The 22,964-nt window shown below is 41.3% G+C and overlaps 1 protein-coding gene and 1 long non-coding RNA gene across 3 annotated transcripts in view; one reads left to right on the top strand and one right to left on the bottom strand.

Annotated features, from left to right (window-relative positions):
- Positions 1 to 22,964, top strand: part of RPA2 (replication protein A2) — a 36,384-nt gene that overhangs the window by 2,996 nt on the left and 10,424 nt on the right. The window contains exons 1-4 of one of the 2 annotated variants that reach the window (XM_086331115.1): positions 12,055 to 12,343; positions 12,606 to 12,712; positions 17,304 to 17,405; positions 17,526 to 17,639. In XM_086331115.1, the coding sequence (XP_086187241.1) occupies positions 12,055 to 12,343; positions 12,606 to 12,712; positions 17,304 to 17,405; positions 17,526 to 17,639 (612 nt within the window). Of the gene's footprint in view, positions 1 to 12,054; positions 12,344 to 12,605; positions 12,713 to 17,303; positions 17,406 to 17,525; positions 17,640 to 22,964 lie in introns of those variants that run through there. The other variant, XM_086331122.1, reaches the window with a different exon arrangement.
- Positions 10,197 to 12,294, bottom strand: LOC147377502 (uncharacterized). Its single transcript, XR_015138737.1, has 2 exons — positions 11,914 to 12,294; positions 10,197 to 10,895 (listed from the first exon to the last, which is right to left on the bottom strand). It is a non-coding gene; the product is annotated as an uncharacterized LOC147377502 (long non-coding RNA).

The following is a 22,964-nucleotide window of genomic DNA, read 5'->3' as shown; positions in this document are numbered from 1 at the left end:
CTATGTTTGAGAAAAACAAGAATAAGCTCCTTTCCCCTCTGTTTAATGTGATTAGACCATCAAAGCACTAAGCATCTTAGGGTAAAGACGAGCTGAAAGGGTGAGGGAATGGGCAATAAGGACAAAGCATCACGATTAAGAGCTGGGCTCAGGAGTCACAGAGAGTTGGGTTCAATCTGGTTTCTCTTTTTACTAGCTCTGCAACCTCAGGCTGATTACTGAGCCTCACATTGAATATCTAGGCACATCAGTACATCACATCAGTACATCACACAGGTCACAGGAGCGAGGAGATATTCATACATAGGTCAGTCAGGCAGGCTGGGCTTGACCAGAGACCTCTGAAGCATGATTAAGCATCTTGGTTTTACTGAGACTGGAGGGGTTTCCAAGACAAGAGATCTTTAGTTTTAAAAATGGGAAATTCTTGTGACATCCCTGGCAGTCCAGTGGCTAAGACTCCATGCTCCCAATGTAGGGGACACAGGTTTCATCCCTGGTTGGGGAACTAAGATCCCACATGCGTGCAGCCAAAAAAACGGGAAAGTCCTGGACAAACTGGGATGAGTGCCCCTTTAGCTTCTGCACCTCTGGTGCCTGCCAGCCCTAAGTGTTTAGTCCAGCACACCACACAGGCCCCATTTTCTTCATATGTCTATGACATAAAAGCAGGTTGGGAAGCTCAGTTTCCTCATCTGTAAAATGAGGATGACAACAGCGCTTACCTCACTTGGTTGTTGTGAAGATGAAGTGACTAAAGCAGGATATTTGACCCTGCCTTCCCAATCCAGAGGCACACCCATGTCCTATGTCTTTCCCAATCTAATGCCTTTTGGAGTGCCAAAGCATCTAAAAAAAAACTATCCACAATGTATTTGTCAGCATAACAAATGTAAGGTACAGCAACATGCTCTGTTAAACTGGAAAAATAAATGTTAACTCCTAACTTGAAGAGAGAAATGCTTCCACTCATGAGTGACTACTAAGAAGGCTCTAACAGCAGGGTCCCTCTGTATCCTTCTCCATGCAAAGGAGGAGAACTGAGTCTGTGTCTTGGGAAAAGAAAAAAGTCAGACTGGATGAGGTGGAATGTCCTCCTGCTGCCAGAACACCAGAAGGCTTTAAGAAGCATTAGCAGTGCAAGTATGTCTAAGGAACCAACCTCTAATTGGCCAAGGTGTGACAACTGCAGCATTAATAACAACATAATTATTTTCCTATTGTTATTGTCACAATTATTGGAGCAAGTTGCATCTGTGAAAGGCCATGGGTTCATGTTGTTGTTTAGTTGTTAAGTCATGTCCAACTTTACAACCCCATGGACTGCAGCACGCTAAGCTTCCCTTCACTATCTTCCGGAGTTTGTTCAAAATCATGTCCATTGAGTCACTGATGCCATCCAACCATCTCATCCTCTGTATCCCCCTTCTCCTCCTGCCCTTAGTCTCTCCCAGCATCAGGGTCTTTTGCAGTGAGTCAGCTCTTCCCATCAGGTGGCCAAAGTATTGGAGCTCCAGCTTCAGCATCAGTCCTTCTAATGAATACTCAGGGTTGATTTTCTTTAAGATTGCCTGGTTTGATCTCCTTGCAGTTGAAGGGACTCTCAAAAGTCTTCTCAAGCACCAAAATTTGAAAGAATCAGTTCTTCGGTGTTCAGCCTTCCTTATGGTCCAACTCTCACATCCATACATGACTAATGGAAAAACCATAGCTTTGATTATATGGACCTTTGTAGGCAAAGTGATGTTTCTGCTTTTTAATATGCTGTCTAGATTTGTTACAGCTTTCCTTCCAAGGAGTGTCTTTTAATTTCATGGCTGCAGTCACTGTCTGCAGTGATTTTGGAGCCCAAGAAAAGAAAATCTATCAGTTTCCACTTTTCCTCCTTCTATTTGCTGTGAAGTGATGGAATTAGATGCCACGATCTTAGTTTTTTGAATGTTGAATTTTTAAGCCAGCTTTTTCACTCTCGTCTTTCATCCTCATCAAGAGGCTCTTTAGTTCCTCTTTCCAAATAGAAAAAGTTAGTTAAAACACACAAGAATGGTGACTAGTACAGGATATGTTTAATTTTTTTATTTCCATAAGAAAAATTAGCACATGTATACTTTGCTTCTTTTATTAACTGAATTCCTATTTATAAAATATACATATATACTGTTCCCACTTGGGTATAAAAGCAATTCACTGACCTGTGAGGAGTCAAATAGTCCCAAACAATGGGAATTTTGTGAAGAACAAGATAGGCTGACAGGCTGGATTGCTCACACACAATAATCAAGAAGGGGCTCCAAGAGCTAATTAGCCAACCTGAGTCTTGCTAACCCCAAGGACTCTATTCCTCCACCTCTAGGAAGTGAAGATTTCAGGTGGCCCTATGAATACCACAAAATAATATATCAGTAGGAATAAATGAACTTGCAAAAATCCCCATCAATGTATCAAACAGGACATGTGTGAATGTGTTCACTCAGCGGTGTCCAACTCTTTGCAATCCTATGGACTGTAGCCTGCCAGACTCCTCTGTCTGTGGGATTTTCCAGGGAAAAATATTGGGGTGGGTTGCCATTTCCTTCCTCAGCGGATGTTCCCAACCCAGGGATTGAACCCACATCTCCTGCAACTCCTGCTTTGGGCAGGTAGATTCTTTACCACTGAGCCACCTGGTAAGCCCATGAGACAGGACAGCAGTTGATATAATGCCACCCAAGTGAGACTGAAGGCTCATGATTTTAAGGGACAATATCACATTACAAACAATGAAAACCTAAGAGAAAGGTATGATTTTAAAACTCTTATAGACATTATAAAAAGGGAGCTCAGCTTGATCATCAGTGGCCTGATGACAATCCCCTTGGACCACACAAGCAGATCTTAAGACTGACCAAGAATCAGTTGATTGAAGACCCAGATCTAATTACCTCAACTGAACTAAGATGACATTTCTCTTTCTTTCCAGTCTGATCGGATTTTTGAAAGCCCAGAAAGAAATATGAATAATATTACAGAAACCATAGGACGATAACAAAAGAAAGCAATGGTCCAAGAAAGCAGGGGGCAAGAAGCTCCAGATTTTGTGGGGCCCATGGCTGAAACAATTTGTGTGGCCCTACTTAAGAAAAAAAATGCATAGTGAGGTATTAAAGAGGCATAGAGACAAAAGAAGGGCCTTGGAAGAGGCTATGCAAGCAAAGAGCACTGAAATTTAAACTTCATTTCTTTCAGTTATCATTTTTGTTTCTGATCTCCTCTTGAAGATGTTTGAAGAATTCATAAGCATCAGCCAAACCAGCACTTTAATTACAGTTTAAAATTTTAAGGAGGATTTCCCTGGTGGCAAAGTAGATAAGAATTTGCCTGCCAAGGCAGGTGACACAGGTTTGATCCCTGGTCCAGGAAGATTTCTCATGCCTTGGACTACTGAGCCAACTCTCTAGAGCCTGAGAGCCGCACTACTGAAGCCTGTGTGCCCTAGAGCCTGTGCTCTTGCAAGAGAAGCCATCGCAATCAGAAGCCAATGCACCCTGATGAAGAGTAGCCCCTGGCTCACCACAGCTAGAGAAAGCCCGTGTGCAGCAACGAAGAACCAGTACCATCAAAAATAAATCAATAAATAAATTCTTAAAAAGGATCCTGCAAGCTGAGTGGCACAGCCCACCAAAAAAACTATTTTAAAAATTTAAGAATAATTAATTAAGTTTGTAAAAGATGATGCTGTGAAAGTGCTGCACTCAATATGTCAGCAAATGTGGAAAACTCAGCAGTGGCCACAGGACTGGAAAAGGTCAGTTTGCATTCCAATCCCAAAGAAAGGCAATGCCAAAGGATGCTCAAACTACTGCACAATTACACTCATCTCACATGCTAGTAAAGTAATGCTCAAAATTCTCCAAGCCAGGCTTCAGCAATATGTGAACCGTGAACTTCCAGATGTTCAAGTTGGTTTTAGAAAAGGCAGAGGAACCAGGGATCAAATTGCCAACATCAGCTGGATCATCAAAAAAGCAAGAGAGTTCCAGAAAAACATCTATTTCTGCTTTATTGACTATGCCAGAGCCTTTGACTGTGTGGATCACAATAAACTGTGAAAAATTCTTCACGAGATGGCAATACCAGACCATCTGACCTGCCTCTTAAGAAACCTGTATGCAGGTCAGGAAGCAACAGTTAGAACTGGACATGGAAGAACAGACTGGTTCCAAATAGGGAAAGGAGTACGTCAAGGCTGTATATTGTCACCCTGCTTATTCAACTTATAAGCAGGGTGTGTGTGTCTGTGTGTGTGTGTGTGTGTGTGTGTGTGTCTGTGTGTGTTAGTCACTCAGTCATGTCTGACTCTTTGCGACCCCACAGACTGTAACCTGCCAGGCTTCACTGTCCATGGAATTCTCCAGGCAAGAATACTGGAGTGGATTGCCATTCCCTTCTCCATATATGCAGGGTGAAAAGAAAGTGAAGTCGCTCAGTTGTGTCCGACTCTTTGCGACCCCATGGACTGTAGCCTACCAGGCTCCTCTGTCCATAGGAATTTCCAGGCAAGCGTACTGGAGTGGGTTGCCATTTCCTTCTCCAGGGGATCGTCCCAACCCAGGGGTCGAACCCAGGTCTCCCACATTGCAGGCAGACGCTTTACCCTCTAAGCCATGCTGGGCTGGATGAAACACAAACTGGAATCAAGATTGCCAGGAGAAATATCAATAACCTCAGATATGCAGATGACACCATCCTTATGGCAGAAAGTGAAGAACTAAAGAGCCTCTTGATGAAAGTGAAAGAGGAGAATGAAAAGTTGGCTTGAAGCTCAACATTCAGAAAACTAAGATAATGGCATCCGGTCCCATCACTTCATGGGAAATAGATGGGAAAACAGTGGAAACAGTGTCAGCCTTTATTTTTTGGGGCTCCAAAATCACTGCAGATGGTGACTGCAGCCATGAAATTAAAAGACGCTTACTCCTTGGAAGGAAAGTTATGACCAACCTAGACAGCATATTAAAAAGCAGAGACATTACTTTGCCAACAAAGGTCCATCTAGTCAAGGCTATGGTTTTTCCAGTAGTCATGTATGGATGTGAGAGTTGGAGTATAAAGAAAGCTGAGTGCAGAAGAATTGGTGTTTTTGAACTGTGGTGTTGGAGAAGACTCTTGAGAGTCCCTTGGACTGAAAGGAGATCCAACCAGTCCATCCTAAAGGAAATCAGTCCTGAATGTTCATTGGAAGGACTGATGTTGAAGCTGAAACTCCAATACTTTGGCCACCTGATGCGAAGAGCTGACTCATTTGAAAAGACCCTGATGCTGGGAAAGATTGAAGGCAGGAGGAGAAGGAGACGATGGAGGATGAGATGGTTGGATGGCATCACTGACTCAATGGACATGAGTTTGAGCAAACTCTGGGAGCTGGTGATGGACTGGGAGGCCTGGCGTGCTGCAGTCCATGGGGTCACAAAGAGTCAGACATGACTTAGAGACTGAACTGAACTGAAACAATGTTTAAATACCAAAAAATTGACTTCAAGGTTTATCACCTATAAGACTTTGATAAATTGAGCATTAAACAAATAATTCTAAGTGTTCTTCTTCACTTATAAAAGCCTCTTTAATATGAAAATGAAACTGTTAGTGTCATTTCCAGGGCTCCGAAGAGCTCTGGTACCACAGTCCTCTATGTCTCAACACAGGAAGGAATTCTGCAAGAGGCAAAGTGATAGACAAGAAGTGATTTGTTAGACTAGGACGCTTGTAAGTTTCACAAGGGCTTCTCTGGTGGCTTAGACAGTAAAGAATCTGTCTGCAATGTGGGGACCTGGGTTTGATCTCTGGGTTGGGAAGATCTCCTGGAGAAGGGAAAGGCTACCCACTCCAGTGTTTTTGCCTGGAGAATCCCCATGAACAGAGGAGCAGGCAGACAAGTGTTGCACTGCCCAGAGTACTCAGTGGGTTACATTTTTATAATCAAAGGAAGAGAGGCAAAGGGGAAAAGATCTTTGTCTTTCTTAAATAGGTGTCAGGTTTCCTTCATCAGTTCCTCCCCCAAGTAAGGTAGGGAAGTTTTCTTGTCACTATATGGTCAGGCCAAGACTGTCATAACATTTTGGAATAATATTTTCAGGTCTCAGTACAATGAAGGTCTTTCATTTTGAAAATTCACCTTTCCATAAATGATTGTTTTTTTGTGGGCACAGGGCATATTTTGGGAGTCATTAACTTGATGACACCACTAGGCAGGTTGTAGGCCTTATTCTCTACTATTGTTTTATTGTTTGGGGGGCATTGTGCAAAGAACACGTCTTTGGGGCCAAAGGGCATGTTTTGCAGGTTATTAACTTACTGAACTTACCGGGCAGGATATAGGTCTCATGCTACCATTGTTGTATTGTTTTGGGGCATGTCTAGTGCTTCTGTTGCATGGTTTTGTCACTAAGCAAAGTTAGCTTGATTTTGTTAAGCCAGCCAATCTGGTTTTAATGCTAAGCAACTTGTTTGCTTCATGAGTCAAGCAAGCCCACATTGTTTCAGAACATTTTCATTACTTTCTTGAGTGATCATTAGTCTTATTGTGGTCTCCCAACCCCCCTAAAGTTCCCTATCTACAATTCCCTAATGGGGTTTCTAAGCTACTTGATTATCCTATGCTATTCCTGCTTATTTATGCAGAGTACATCATGCAAAATGCTGGACTGGATGAAGCACTAGCGGGAATCAAGATTGCCAGGAGAAATATCATTAATCTCAGATATGCAGATGACACCACCTTTATGGAAGAAAGCAAAGAGTAACTAAAGAGACTCTTGATGAAGGTGAAAGAGGAGAGTGAAAAAGCTGGCTTAAAACTCAACATTAAAAAATAAAAGATCATGGCATCCAGTCTCATCACTTCATGGCAAATAGATGGGGAAACAACAGAAACTTTTTATTTCCTTGGGCTCCAAAATTACTGAAGATTGTAACTGGAGTCATGAAATTAAAAGACACTCACTCCTTGGAAGGAAAGCTGTAACAAATCCAGACAGCATATTAAAAATCAAGACACCGCTTTGCTAACAAAAAGGTCCATATAGTCAAAGCTATGGTTTTTGCAGTAGTCATGTATGGATGTGAGAATTGGACCATAAAGAACGCTGAGTGCCAAAGAATTGATGCTTTCAAATTGTGGTGCTGGAGAAGACTTTTGAGAGTCCCTTGGACTGCAAGGAGATCAAAACAGTAATCCTAAAGGAAATCAACTCTGAATATTCATTAGAAGGACTGATGCTGAAGCTGAAGCTCCAATACTTTGGCCACCTGATGCGAAGAGCCAACTCTAGAAAAGACCCTGATGCTGGAAAAAACTGAAGGCAGGAGGAGAAGGGGACAACAGGGGACAAGATGGTTGATGGCATCACTGACTCAATGGACATGAGTTTGAGCAAACTCCAGGAGATGCTTGAAGGACAGGTAAGCCTGGTGTGCTGCAGTCCATGAGGTCTCAAAGAGTCAGACATGGCTGAGTGACTGAACGACAACAATCCCTATCAAAAAGAATTCTATCAATATCAACCAATTCATAATGACAATTACTAGTAGAAATAATCAGTACGATATAAAACTGAAAATGACTATTCCATCCAGTAAAATTATCTTAGAAAAAAAGAATCATATTTTGCATATAACATTGAAAACTACCAGGAATCCCCTTAATCAAATTGTATTCGATAGAAATCAGCACCCATGAAACTATAGTGGCAGATGTGAAAAAAAATTAAAATTTTGTATGAATCAAATTTAAAAGATGAATTTAACCCTCATTGTAAAGTTTACCCAGGAAAGAACTGATTCACAGTGATTTCTGCAAAATTGAAAATAGAAAAAAATTAGAAATGGCTAAATCTCACCGTACAAAAAATTGAACAGGAAATCAAGTCTAAATGAAAGTTCATTGATGTTGAGACAGTTCTTATCAAAATATGTTTATTTATGATGTGGAGGAAAAATGAACTTGGAGGTTAAAATGGCAGGTCAAAAACTTTGGGAGATAATGCATATGAAGCATTTAGTAGAGATAATGCACATATCTGGCATGTGGTATATACTCAAGAAATACTAGGGTTGATTAATTTTTTTTAATTGTGGTAAAATAGAAACAACATAAAACTTGCCATTGTCTTTTTTTTTTTTTTTCCTGGGCCTGTGGGCCGCGTGTGCCCACCGGGGGGCGGGCGGGTCGGGAGACACGCTGGGGAGGGGGTGGGCTGACGCCCCTGCCCCGGGCCGCGAGGAGAGGCCGGGCGAGGCCAGGCGAGGCTCCCACTCTTTTCTCCACTCCCTCCTGGAAAACCAAAACTTGCCATTTTCAAGTATGGTTCAGTGGCATTAGCTACATTCCTGTTATTGTGCAACCATCACCACTATCCATCTCCAGAACTTTTTAGTCTTCCCAAATGGCAACCATACCCATTAAATGATAACTTCCCATTTCTCTCTCTCTCCAGCCCCTGATAACTGCCATTTACTTAGGGGTTCATGTCCCTGTGAATTTGATTACTCTATGTACATCATTTAAGTGGAATCATACATTTGTCTTTTGTGACTGGCTTATTTCCTAATGTCTTTTATGAAAGACATGATGCCATTTTTGTCATTAGCATAGTCTCCTACATTCATTCATACTGTAGCACGCATGTATCAGAGTTTTCTTCAAGACTAAATAATATTCCATTGTATATTCATACCACATTTTGTTTATCAATTCATCTGTCAATAGAGACTTGGTTTGCTTCCACTTTTGACTTTTGTGAATAATGTTGGCTATGAACACTGGTGTAGAATTATCTCCTTGAGTCCCTAATTTCAGTTCTTTGGGGTATACACCCAGAAATGGAACTGCCAGATCAACGAGGGATTGGACCTGTGCCCTCTGCACTGGAAGGGTGGAGTCTTAACCCCTGCACAACCAGGGAGGGCCCATTAGATCGTTTTTAAACTGTAGTTTTTCCTTTTCTCAATCTGGCTGTGGATTTCCCTGATAGCAGTCTACCTAGACAGGGAAATGAAAGACTTCTCAGAAATCCCTTCCATGTGACAGGAAGACTTCAACTTGATAAAACAAAACCTTGACAGATGAATTCACTGCCCACCATGCACAAACAGAAAGTAAATACTATTCATTTTATCAATAATTGAGAACTGAGCCCTCTGCTCAATTTATCAGATCACCAAGCTCTTGAAAAGAGGTGCAAAAATCTTAGTTTGACGTTTTGCATTCTTATATTTAAAACAGTAATATTCCATTTTATTTATTTAATTATTTCAATTGCTCTGGGTTTTTGTTGCTGCCCATGGGCTTTCTCTAGTTATCACAAACAAGGACCCTTCGTCGTGGTGCACGGGCTTCTTGTTGCGGGGATTTCTCGTTGCTGAGCACAGGCTCTAGGCTCCTGGGCTTCAGTAGTTGCAGCACACAGGCTCAGTAGTTGTGGCACACGACTCAGTTGCTCCACAGCATGTGGAATCTTCACGGGCCGGGGATCAAATTCACATTCCCCAGCATTGGCAGGTGGATTCTTATCCACTGTATGACCAGAGAAGTCCATCATTTTATTTATTTTAAAAAATATGATCTTAGGTTTCCCTGGTGGCTCAGTGGTTAAGTATCTGCCTGCCAATGCAGGGGACCCGGGTTCAATCCCCAGTGTGGGAAGATCCCATATGCCTTGGAGTAACTAAACTCGTAAGCCACAGCTACTGAGTCTGTGCTATAGAGCCCAAGAGCTGCAACTACTGAAGTTTGCTCGTGCTATGGCCTGCACTTTGCAACAAGAGAAGCCACCTCAATGAGAAGCCCGTGCTCTGCAACGAAAGCAAAGCCCTCGCAGCAGTGAAGACCCACCACAGCCAAATATAAATAAATAAAAGAAAAAATTTTTAAGTATGATCTTCTCAGCTAAATTTATAACTAAGTGCACCCCAAATGAGGGTGACTACCCCAAATGAACCCACATCTTAACTTTTCCAAATACTCTTATTTGCAAACATGTTATTCTACATATCATAAATATGTTCTTCCTTGTTACACTGTAAGTTTCAGTCACCTGAAGCTTAACCTAATAATGTTATCTTGGTATGACTTTTGTTCTTGGTTGTATCTTGTGTATTTCTCAGCAATGATTTTGAGGCTAATGGAATTTACATAGGAAAGAAATGGCACACAAGCAACATCTGGCCCACAGATACCTTTTCTTTGACCTAGGTAGCATTTTGCAATTTTTAAATTACTTACAAACACTCGAAATTTGCAAATATTTACATAAAGTCACAGGCTCCTGGCACCTACTAAAAAAACTTAAATGACCTGGCAATGCTGAGCCCTGAGTCTTTGTTGCTGCGTACAGGCTTTCTCTAGTTGCAGTGCAGGGGCTTTTCGGAGGGCTTCTCTTGTTGTGGAGCACGGGCTCTAAGCAACTGAGCTTCAGTATTTCAAGCGCATGGGCTCAGTAGTTGCGGCTCTCCGGCTCTAGAGCACAGGCTCGGTAGTTGTAGTGCACAGGTGTAGATGCTCTGGAGCATGTGGAATCTTCTCAGACCAGGGATCCAACCGGTGTCCCCTGCATTGGCAGGTGGATTCCCAACCACTGGACCACCAGGGAAGTCCCACTGAGCCCATATTCTTTATGTCAGTCAATATTTATCATTATGCTTGTGTGGTTGTTTTGGTTACTGAAAAGAAAAAGTTTCAAAAATTCCACTCTATTATCCAATCTATTATGTTTACAGTTTTCCTGCCTGATCCCCTTATCCAACTGAGTTTGTGTCCCAATTCTAGGATGTCCAGGAAGGTATACTAACTACTTTGGTTGATGGAATCAGACGTCCTGGACTTGAATGTAGACTCCCACAACTGAGTTTCAGTTTTTCATCTGTAAAGCGAGGACAACAGCAATATTATGTTTAAGACAGTCCCAGCAGTTTTATCAAAAGGAAATACAATGGCCCAGAAGCCCAGGGACTATGACTATCTTATTTACCACTGAATACCAGCGGCCAGCACAGAGCTTGGAAGGTCAATGCTGCTGCTGCTGCTGCTACGTCGCTTCAGTCGTGTCCGACTCTGTGTGACCCCATAGACGGCGGCCCACAAGGCTCCTCTGTCCCTGGGATTCTCCAGGCAAGAATACTGGAGTGGGTTGCCATTTCCTTCTTCGTGGAAAGTCAATAAATATTTTTAAATAACTGGGGGCGGGGGGCGGGGGGCAGGGGAGGAGGGAGGAGGAGTCCCAACAACGTAGTAGTACTTAAGGCAGAGGACTGCCACTCTCTTTGGTAGGGACAAAACCACGTTATACGGAGCACTTGAAGCAACCGAGGACACTGAGCTGAATTAGATCAGGGTCAGGAAAGACTGGTTGGGGGGATGTCATTCTCATATTTTTTGCCATTCTGGGAAAGTGTAACTTTCTCACAGCCTCACTGGGGAAAGTAAGGACGAGGAGATAGCAATAAGAAATGAACTTGGCTCTTTATGGGAAGGTCTTCCCTGGCAGCTCTGGTAAAGGATCCGCCTGCAATGCAGGAGACCCCGGTTCGACTCCTGGGTTGGGAAGATCCCCTGGAGAAGGGAAAGAATACCGACTCCAGTAATCTGGCCTTGAGAATGCCATGGACAGAGGAGCCTGGCAGGCTACGGTCCATGGGGCCGTAGAGTCGGACACGACTGAGCTACTAACAGTTTATGGAAAAGGATACGCAGCCCTACTAGGTACCGTGAAACTAGTACTGTGACTTTCCCGGATGCGCAAATAAAGCGCGATCACCAGACGGAGACGCAGAAGCAAGAACTGTACCATAACGCTTTAGATTGGGGATTCTTTTGATTAGTGAGAGTTTGGCGGGAGAGGAGGAGGCCGTACAAAGGAAGTGATGTAAGGTGTCACTCACTTGACGCGGGTGGGATTACACGGTCTGAGATCGTGAAGTATCAAGACGTATCATCTTGATTGGTAATTTCCTTGAGACATCGTCCTATCTCAGTGGTTCTCAGCCTTACTTTCGCTTGCGCAGTTTATTTTGCCCTTTTCAATGATGGCCGCCGGGGCTTCTGGCCCTCACGGGATCAGAGTGCGAGTTTTCAGGAGCTTGGCCCGAGAAGACAGGAAAAGGCGTAGATTCGTGAGCATTGATTGGCTGAAGCTCGAAGCATTCTTGTTGCTGATTGGCTCTGTCCTTCGCGGGAAGGAGTTTGTGGCGCCAGCGAAAAGTAGATACTGCGCAGCGGGAGCGGCAGGGGTCTTGAAGCGGTTCGGCGAACCCTCCAGCGAGAACCTTCTGGAACTCTCTCCTGAGGGAATCGTGTCGAAGATGTGGAATAGTATGATGAGTGGGGCGCGTGATGAGAATCGCAGGAAAGATTTAGCAAGGAGCGGGGTGGGCGAGGCCTGTGGCGGCGAGGGTCTGGGAGGAGCAGGGGACTGGCTGAGGGGGCGTGTGGGCCGGGGGTGGTGGGATGGGGCGGGGGACGGTTAGGAAGACGCTGCGAGTGGTTAGAGCGAAGTCTAGGGTGGGGGTCCGGTGGGTTGTTCAGAGGCTTGGAGGGCAGCACAGATGTTTATACTGTTGTTGTTTAAAACCAGGTGGATTTGAAAGCTATAGCACCTCCTCTTTCGGGGGAGCCGGCGGCTACACACAGTCCCCTGGGGGCTTTGGATCTCCGACAGCTTCCCAGGCCGAAAAGAAATCCGTAGGTCGAAAGCGTACTTCGGTTTATGTTATCCTTTGCTGAAGTTCTTAACTCATCTGTGGGAGAAAATTTATGAGAGAAGAGTGTTAAACCTGAGCTGTAATTGTCAGTTATTATCGAATTTTATAATTGAATGCTGTTAGTATTGAAAAGTGATGTTTTCCCTAATTTTGCATCCACTGTTAACTTGGCTTTATTTTGAAATTTACCAGTAGAACTCATGAGTCAGTCTTGTGGGAAAAAACTTGTTTGTTTAGCCTAGTTTGCATTCTTCATGTACTGAAAGTCAGTTTTCAATGAAATTTAATGAGGTGCCCTGAAAAGTGAAAGTTGATCAGTCGTGTCCGACTTCTTGCGACTCCATGGAGTATACAGTCCTTGGAATTCTCTAGGCCAGAATACTAGAGTGGGTAACCTTTCCCTTCTCCAGGGGACCTTCCCAACCCAGGAATCGAACCCAAGTCTCCACATTGCAGGCAGATTCTTTACCAGCTGAGCCTCTAGGGAAGCCGCAATGAGGTGCTTCCCTGATAGCTCAGTTGGTAAAGAATCTGCCTGCAATGCAGGAGACCCGGTTTGATTCCTGGGTCCGGAAGATCCGCTAGAGAAGGGATAGGCTACCTACTCCAGTGTTCTTGGGTTTCCCTGGTGGGTCAGCTGGTAAAGAATCCGCCTGCCATGTGGGAGACCTGGGTTCGATCTCTGGGTTGGGAAGATCCCCTGGAGAAGGGAAAGGCTACCCACTCCAGTATTCTGGCCTGGAGAATTCTATGGACTGTATAGTTCATGGACTATAGTCCATGGGGTTTCAAAGAGTTGGACGAATGAGGTGCTCTAATGCAGTGGAAAGAGCTTGGTCTTTGAAGTCTGGTGGATATATTACATGTTGAACTGTTGCTCTGCCACTCCTTGTAGAGTATCATAGGACAAATTTCTTAAAATTGGGAGTCCGTTTTGCACCTGCTAAATGGGATTAATAATACATACTTTACGAAGTTGGTGTGAGACTTAATACTATAATAATGTAATTAAGCCTATCCCAGAATTGCTTTCAATAAATCGTCCCACAGAGTATTACTGAAAACAACTTGAGTTTTGGAGCCAGAATACACAGTGTCCAGAATCAACTTTGCCTTTTAACTGTTGGTGTGAGTTTAGTGAAGCAACTTACATCCTTAGTTTTGGTGACCCTTGATTTTTCTCATCAGATAATAGTACTAGTACTATTCATGTCACAGAGTGGTTCTGAGACTTGATAAATAAAATAATGTATAGGAAAGTGATCTGTAAAAACCTACCCAAATGCTTATTATTCACTCTTTCAGAAATAAGTTTGCATTTAATAGCTGCTGTTGATTTCATCTTTTTAAAAATACAGAATTTGGTGTTAAGATTCAGTATTAGTCTGTTCTATATTTTTTGTCCAGGTTTGATAAGGTTTTACCTGAGCTGTTGATTCACAGGTGTGTATCAGTAGGAAAGAATTCATTGATAATTCCCATACATTTGGGCATTGCTTTATATTTTTCATATGATTATATAATCCTGTAAGAGACTTATTATTTACTCCATTGTACAACATAGGCTCAAGGTGATTCAGGGACACCTGAACTCGCATAGCTAGTAAGACAGTGCACATATGATGCTGCACAAATCCAAAATCTGGTGAGCAACTTCTGTCTATTATATCTTTCTTTTTCCTATGAAGACCAGAGGGAATTCCAAGTCCTCTAAATTTGTCTTCTTTGAGGCTGTAAAGGAAAAAATAAAAGATAGACCATTAGTTCTCATCTTTTCTTCTTAAGCTTAATATTTTTCTTCATTTCCAGCTGTTAGAATTTTTATCTCAGAATCTCCACCTGACTGGGGCTGTATATTAAGACCACTTCTCAGAGAAGTGATGGTTGTAACCTGGAGTCTCAAACCCAGGTCTTTTATGTTTAAATCCAGTGCCTTTTCCATAGTAAATTAAGTTAACATTCTATCTAAAACATTTCCTATTGATTATAAACCTGTTATGTTTGATCAATTCATGTGAAATTTCCAAAATTGATCATGTTTTGCCTTTTAAAATGGTGGGGTATTTTTGTTTTTTGGATTTTTTTACAGATTCATAGTCAACTAAAAAATAAATTTTTTTTTTTTTTCCAAAATTAAACATGCTTGTGCTTGCACTCTCTCTGAGACTCTTTGGAACAAACCAGGAACTATTTGTGATCGTTCCTGGCACATAATAGGTGTTCGTTAAAACACAAGAGGGCTTCCCAGGTGGTTCAGATGGTGAAAAATCTGCCTGCAATGCAGGGGACCAGGGTTGGGAAGATCCCCCGGAGGAAAGAATGACTACCCACTCCAGTATTCTTGCCTGGAGAATTCCATGGACTGAGAAGTCTGGTGGGCTACAGTCTGTGGGGTCGCAGAGTCGGACACGACTGACTGACTGACTAACAAAACACAAGAATCCTCTATGATTTGAGGTGAATTTGAAGGTTTACTGCTGCTGCTGCTGCTAAGTCACTTCAGTCATGTCCAACTCGGTGTGACCCATAGACGGCAGCCCACCAGGCTCCCCCATCCTTGGGATTCTCCAGGCAAGAACACTGGAGTGGGTTGCCATTTCCTTCTCCAATGCATGAAAGTGTAAAGTGAAAGTGAAATCGCTCAGTTGTGTCTGACTCTTAGTGACCCCAGGGACTGCAGCCTTCCAGGCTCCTCCGTCCATGGGATTTTCCAGGCAAGAGTACTGGAGTGGGGTGCCATTGCCTTCTCCAGAAAGTATTACCAACACCTCAGTAATTACCCATATATAACATTTTTACCTGAGGAATAATAATTTTTATTGAATGCATATGACTATATATAGAGATTGATATTAGCAGTTTTATATACAGTATATGTTTTGTTAACAGCTCCACAGGTTGATATCCTCATTTTACAGAATAGGTGGCAGTGTGTCGAGGGCTGTGGAGCAGAGGTTTGAACACAGGTTTATAGGACTGTCTGGCTCCAAAGCCATGTTCTTGCTGCTCTTACCATAGTGGCTCTTAGTTTTCTTATGCTGAAGATACAGTGAAAATCTCAAGTGTGATAGATGAAAACAGAACCTCAACAGATTTTAAATGTATAAGCACTAATATAGCATATAAGTTCATTTACCAATACCATAAAATTGGAAAACATAGTTGGTTCCTTTACATCCTTATTAAAAGCTATTGCAGATAGAAAGAGTGAGGAATAATAGCTGGCCTAATAATTGCTAATATTTCTTGAGTGTTTATAGTGTGCCAGATAGTCTATGTACTTCACCATATAATTACTTCTCATAATGATTTTTAGTGATTTTATCATTCCTTGTTTTATAGATGAGGAAACAGAGGTAAACAGATGAGTAGAGAAATGTGATCAAGGGCACAGTACTGAGTGGTGGAGCTATAATCTTTACCCTCAAGCTTGGCTGCCACCTTGTGTGACATATGTGCTGGTAGTTGGCTGGGCTTACTTTCTCCTATCCTGGCAGTACTCACCATTCAAAATTATGCTTCAGTAAGGTGAAATGTTGCTAGTATCATGTATGTTCAGAGATAAGCTTTGACTTCTAAATCAGTTTTACATATAGAACAGTTACTGGTTTACACCTTACTGATTTCCAACAGGAAGAACCCTCATCTTTAATGCGCCATGCTTTTTCTGTCTTGTACATAGTTCTTCCTAAGAGTCTATGAAAGTACATATTTGCTCTCAGTCTATAATGAGTGTTCCTTACCCACTGTTTTTTCACCATCAAAATTTTTGTGCTTCAAGGTCCAGCCTAAATGCTCCCTCTTCTTGAAATTTCCAATAAATTTTTCTGAGATTCCACATAGAGTTTCTCATTCTGTAGTGTACAAAGATCAAGATTGTTGCTTACATTTGTACCTCCCCTAAGTTAGGAGTATGTTGAGGGCAAATCCTATTCTATTATACTCATCTTTATGTCCTCTGACCAGTGGTAGGCAAAATAAGAGTTTACACTGTTGTTAGGTTGCTTCCGGATGTGAGTTGGGTGTCTGTCCTCTTCTGCCCATTGCCTCTTGTCCCTTTCCTTTAGGATGTCCAGTGTGACCAGGCCTTTATCCCATTTTCCCCATACTCGTGTTTGATTGTCAGAATTGTTATTTATCATGAGACTTAGAACAACTCCAGAGTTCTTTCTCTGCTGACCATTTCTCAGACCCCTTCCAATACCCATCTCATCAGTGATGAAAACCCAGCTCCAGCTTGCCTTCATCCTAAAGCTGGAGTTTCTTCTTAAAAGTCTATTCCAGAAGCAGGTCCTTACACTGTCCACAATCTGGCCTACTCATTTTGGTGATCCCTAGTGCAGCACAGACTTATCCATTCATCAGGAACTTTGGAGTCAGACAAACCTGGGTTTGAAGTCTAAAGTATGGCATTTGTTAACTATATAATCTTGGTTTTTACCTGTATGAAGTAGAGATAGGATCATATTGAAGATTCAGTGTTATATGTATAGCGCTTGACACATAGCAGGTGCTAAATGAACAGTGGTTAATTATTTTCTTGATTGAATTTATGCATACTTTTTTTTCAGAGAGCTCGAGCTCAGCACATTGTACCCTGTACCATATCTCAGCTGCTTTCGGCTACTCTGGTTGATGAAGTATTCAGAATTGGAAATGTTGAGATTTCACAGGTATGGAAGAGTGCAAGAGTCACTTAACATGAAGAATGAAATAAAACTAACATCATTTAAAAATATATAAATGTTACTTTGGTTTCCAAGAAAACTAAACTTTTTTCCCTTCTGGTCTAGGTCACTATTGTGGGGATTATCAGAAATGCAGAGAAGGCTGCAACCAACATTGTTTACAAGATAGATGACATGACAGCTGCACCCATGGATGTTCGCCAGTGGGTTGACACAGATGTAAGTAGTTGTTTTGGAATCCGGGTGGGGTTACTTTGGGACTTTGGAGATGTCGAACTTGTTTAGTTTTACTTTTTAAAGGTGGGTCTTATTATAAAAATAAAATATAAGCAAGACGTCAAACACAGAAACCCTAACATGAAAGGCCAGTACATTTTATTTCATAAAAATTTAGAATCTTTGAAACTTCCCCAAATACTATAAACAAAGTTAAAGGGCAAGTGACAGGACATACTAGAATATAAACTTTGTGAGTACAAAGATTTTTTTATGTTGGCATCGTATCCCCAGCACCTAGAATAATGCCAGTTACATAGTGGGCCCTGAGTAAATATTATTCAAGTGAGTGGGGACATATTTTACAACATATTACAAACATTTTAAATTTTTAATTAAAGTTCTTACAAAGGAAAAAGCACTGCACCTTAGGAAAACAAGGAAAGAAATGCACAAGTAATTCATAATAGGTGAAATACAAATTGCAACAATTAGAAAAGCAGGTTTACTAAACATTAAGATACCATTTTTAACTTATTAAATTGACAAAGGAAAAAAACAAAGAATAGCAACATCTACTTCTGTTGAGAGCAGGAGGCACTTAATTTGGGGAATGGTTTGTCAGTGTTTGTCTGGGAAAGTGGATACCATCCTACCTTGATGTTATGAGTATAACCTTTCTCAAAAGCCAATGATCAAGATCACCCATCACAGAAATGTTGATCTAGCAGTCCACTGCTGGAAATTTACATTAAGATAAAGATGTGTGCAAAGATTCAGTTGTAAGATTGTTGATCATCACATTGTTTACCATAATGGAAAACTAAAAGGAATCTCAATGTTAGCAATAGGATATTATTAATTAAACCATGGTATAAAACACTGCAAATGATGAAGAGATGTATGTATTGTCACAAAGAAGTGTTTACCATAAATGTTGAGAGGAAAAGAGGTTGTTAAAGATAGTATGCGTGATGTGGCCCCATTTTTGCAAAGCACCATGTATATGAGTATATGTATAAACATGGAGAAAATAGACTGAAAGAAAATATATGCTTGTTCCCTTTTATTTTTTAGTTGGACAGAAGGTGTCTTGGTTTTTGTATTTTCTGCACTGTGCAGCTTGTGGGATCTTAGTTCCCTGACCAGAAATCAAGCTGTGCCTCCTATAGAAGCATGGAGTCCTAACCACTGGACCTCCAGGAAATTCCCAGCTTCTTCATTTTTTAATGTTTTTAAAGTGCATTCATTTTAGAAAATTTGGATAATACTTTGTATGCTATTTCCATTTCAAAACCCACAGTCATCTGTGAAGAGTTAACTTGATAGTTATGTGTTCTTTATTTTTTGCACCTCAGAAAAATATAGGAGAATTTATTGAACAGTTATAATTGGAATGCCAATTGGAACAGTTATAATTGGAATTCTGAACTAGACTGCTTGATTCCAGGTAGACAAAGAATGTAACCACACAGTCCCTGCCATCAAGTGGGGAGGTAATTACTAGAGATGCCTAATACTACATACTCATGCAAAATGTATGGTGCTTGCTTTTATAATAAGTGAGCATTTAAAGATTACCTGAAATCCCACATCTCCAAGATGATTACTGTTAACAGTACATTTTGATAAATACCCTTTTAGACATTTCTCTCTGCATATTTGTACATTTAATGAGAAGGATGCCTACAGTTTTACATAAAGGATAATATGATATGCAACTGCTTCATAATCTGCCCTTTTCACTCAGAACTCTCCCATTTCTTGTGACCACCTGTTGTATTATAAGGATACATCATCCCTTGCTTCTAGACCCAATCAGGGAACATTTGGCTTATTTCCATCATTTGTTATTATAGAATATGCCCCAGTGAGTGTCTGTGTGTACATCTCTTCATGATTATGAGATAATCTCTTTAAGATGAATTAAACTACACTTTCTGGAGGAAATATACATTTTAAAATACTTTCTTTTTTGGTTGTTCTTCCACTTACGATTTTACATTTTTTTTATTTAATTAGTGCATGAGAATGTCCAGTTAGTTCGCCACACCCTAACAGTAGTTTTTATGAGTCTTTAAGTTTTTGGATGATAGTTTAAAAAATACAATCTTGTCATTGAGAATGTTATTTTTTTATATGTAATTTGGTTCTAGTGAGATTGAATTTTTTTTTTAACTATATTTAAACAAGACTGGGAGCTGACAGTGGCTCAGATCACGAACTCCTTATTGCCGTATTGAGACTTAAATTGAAGAAAGTAGGGAAAACCATTAGGCCATTCAGGTATGATCTAAATCAAATCCATTATGATTATACAGTGGAAGTGACAAATAGATTCAAGGGATTAGATGTGATAGAGTGCCTGAAAATCTCTGGATGGAGGTTCATGACATCGTACAGGAGGCGATGATCAAAACCATCCCCAAGAAGAAGAAATGCAAAAGGTAAAATGGTTATCTGGGGAGGCTATTTGTAAGAATAGCTGAGAAAAGAGATTCAAAAGGCAAAGGAGAAAAGGAAAGATACCCATCTGAATGCAGAGTTCCAAAGAATAGCAAGGAGAGATTAGAAAGCCTTTCTAAGTGAACAATACAAAGAAATAAAGGAAAACAACAGAATGGGAAAGACTAGAGATCTCTTCAAGAAAATTAGAGATACCAAGATGGGCAAATAGAGATGCAAAGATGGGCACAATAAAGGAAGGAAACAGTATGGACCTAACAGAAGCAGAAGATATTAATCAGAGATGGCAAGAATACACAGAAGAACTACACAAAAAAGATCCTAATGACCCAGATAACCACAATAATACGATCACCCACCTAGAGCCAGACATCCTGGAATGCAAAGTCAAGTGGGCCTTAAGAAGCATCCCTACTAACAAAGCTTGTGGAGGTGATGGAATTCCAGCTGAGCTGTTTCAAATCCTAAAAGACGATGTTGTGAAAGTGCTGCACTCATGTGCCAGCAAATTTGGAAAACTCAGCCACAGAACTGGAAAAGGTCAGTTTTCATTCCAGTCCCAAAGAAGGACAATGCCAAATTGAACTCAAACTACTGCACAGTTGCATTCATCTCACACGCTAGCAAAGTAATGCTCAACATTCTTCAAGCTTGGCTTCAAGAGTACGTGAACTGAAAACTCCCAGGTGTTCAAGCTGGTTTTAGAAAAGGCAGAGGAACCAGATACCAAATTGCCAACATCCATTGGATCATAGAAAAAACAAGAGAATTACAGAAAAACATCTACTTATGTTTCATTGACTGTGCTAAAGTCTCTGACTGTGTGGATCACAACAAACTGGAAAATTCTTAGAGAGGTGGGAATACCAGACCACCTTACCTGCCTCCTGCACAACCTGTATGCAGGTCAAGAAGCAACAGTTAGAACCGGACATGGAGCAGAGGACTGGTTCCAAATTGGGAAAGGAGTATGTCAAGGCTGTATACTGTCACCCTGCATGTTTATATGCCAAGTACATCATGAGAAATGCTGAGTGGGATGAAGCACAAGGTGGAATCAAGATTGCTGGGAGAAATATCAATAACCTTATATATGCAGATGACACCACACCTATGGCAGAAAGCGAAGAAGAACTAAAGAGCCTCTTGATGAAGGTGAAAGAGGAGAGTGAAAAAGCTGGCTTAAAACTCAACATTCAGAAAACTTAAGACCATGGCATCTGGTCTCATCACTTCATGGCAAATAGATGGGGAAACAGTGGACACATGAGAGACTTTTATTTTCTTGGGCTGCAAAATCACTGCAGATGGTGACTGCAGCCTTGAAATTAAAAGACTCTGACAAATGAGTCTATGACAAATGTAGACAGCGAATTAAAAAACAGAGACATTACTTTTGCTGGCAAAGGTCCGTCTAGTCAAGGCTGTTTTTTCCAGTAGTCATGTATGGATGTGCGAGTTGGACCATAAACAAAGCTGAGTGTCAAAGAATTGATGCTTTTGAACTGTGTTGGGGAAGACTCTTGAGAGTCTCTTGGATGGCAAGGAGATCAAACCAGTTGATCCTAAAGGATATCAACCCTGAATAATCATTGGAAAGACTGATGCTAAAATTGAAACTCCAGTATTTTGGCTACCTGATGGGAAGAGCCAACTCAGTAGAAAAGACCCCGATGCTGGGAAAGATTGAGGCAGGAGGAGAAGGAGACGACAGAGGACAAGATGGTTGGATGGCATCACCAACTCAATGGACATTAGTTTGAGCAAACTGTGAGAAATAGTGAAGGATAGGGAGTCCTGGTGTGCTGCAGTCCATGGGGTCGCCAAGAGTTGGACACGTCTGAACAACAACAAAATGTTAATTTGTGGGAAGAGTTTTTAGTTGTCTAAGTGCTTTGATTCCCTAGGAGTGTTTATTTTTGTTTGTAAGAACCTGAAAAGTAGTAATCTCTTATCATATTATTTCTGTAGTTTGTCTATTGACTTTAAAAAGCTTTTCCTTGTTTCAGATTATTGTTTTTTAATTGTTGGTGTTTCCTTTTATAATTTCTATGGTTTCTTTTCATATTTCTATATATGATTAAGCCTTTTTATAAATTTTGGTAAAAGGAAAGAAGTATAGATCCAGCTTCACTTTTTCCAAGTGGTTTTAAAATGTTCTTTGTGGGAATACAGAGTTTTATCTGTGGTATAGATTCAGGTATATAAAGTAATAGAATGAAATGCAAATAGTTGATAACCTCCAGGTGATGGGAGTTGGAATGCTTTTTATTTTTAAACATCCAGATTTTCTATTCTAGCTTTTTATTGTTGTTATTCTAGCAACATTCTCTAAGTGGGCCTCCCAGATGGCGCTAGCGGTAAAGAACTCGCCTGCTGCTGCTAAGTCGCCTCAGTTGTGTCCAACTCTGTGCGACCCCGTACACGGCAGCCCACCAGGCTCTGCTGTCTCTGGGATTTTCCAGGCAAGAACATGAGTGGGTTGCCATTTCCTTCTCCAGTGCATGAAAGTGAAAAGTGAAAGTGAAGTCGCTCAGTCATGTCCAATTCTTCGAGACCCCATGGACTGTAACCTACCAGGCTCCTCCGTCCATGGGATTTTCCAGGCAAGAGTACTGGAGTGGGTTGCCATTGCCTTCTCCAGGAGACATAAGAGACGTGGGTTTGATCCCTGGGTGGGGAAGATCCCCTCAGGAGGGCATGGCAACCCACTCCAGTATTCTTGCCTGGAGGATCCTGTGGACAGACAAGCCTGGTGGGCATAGTCCATAGGGTCACAAGGAATTGGACACACTTGAAGTAGTTTAGCAGACACACATGCGTTCTATAAGCAGAAAATAATTTTGAGTCAGCTTATACGTT

The sequence above is a fragment of the Bos grunniens genome, chromosome 2 (genome assembly GCF_055505025.1).
Source record: "Bos grunniens cultivar Pamir isolate PY7600 chromosome 2, Bosgru_T2T1.0, whole genome shotgun sequence".
Taxonomy (NCBI): domain Eukaryota; kingdom Metazoa; phylum Chordata; class Mammalia; order Artiodactyla; family Bovidae; genus Bos; species Bos grunniens.
The sequence above is the reverse complement of the archived record's forward strand: the minus strand, read 5'-3'. Positions and strand labels throughout refer to the sequence as shown.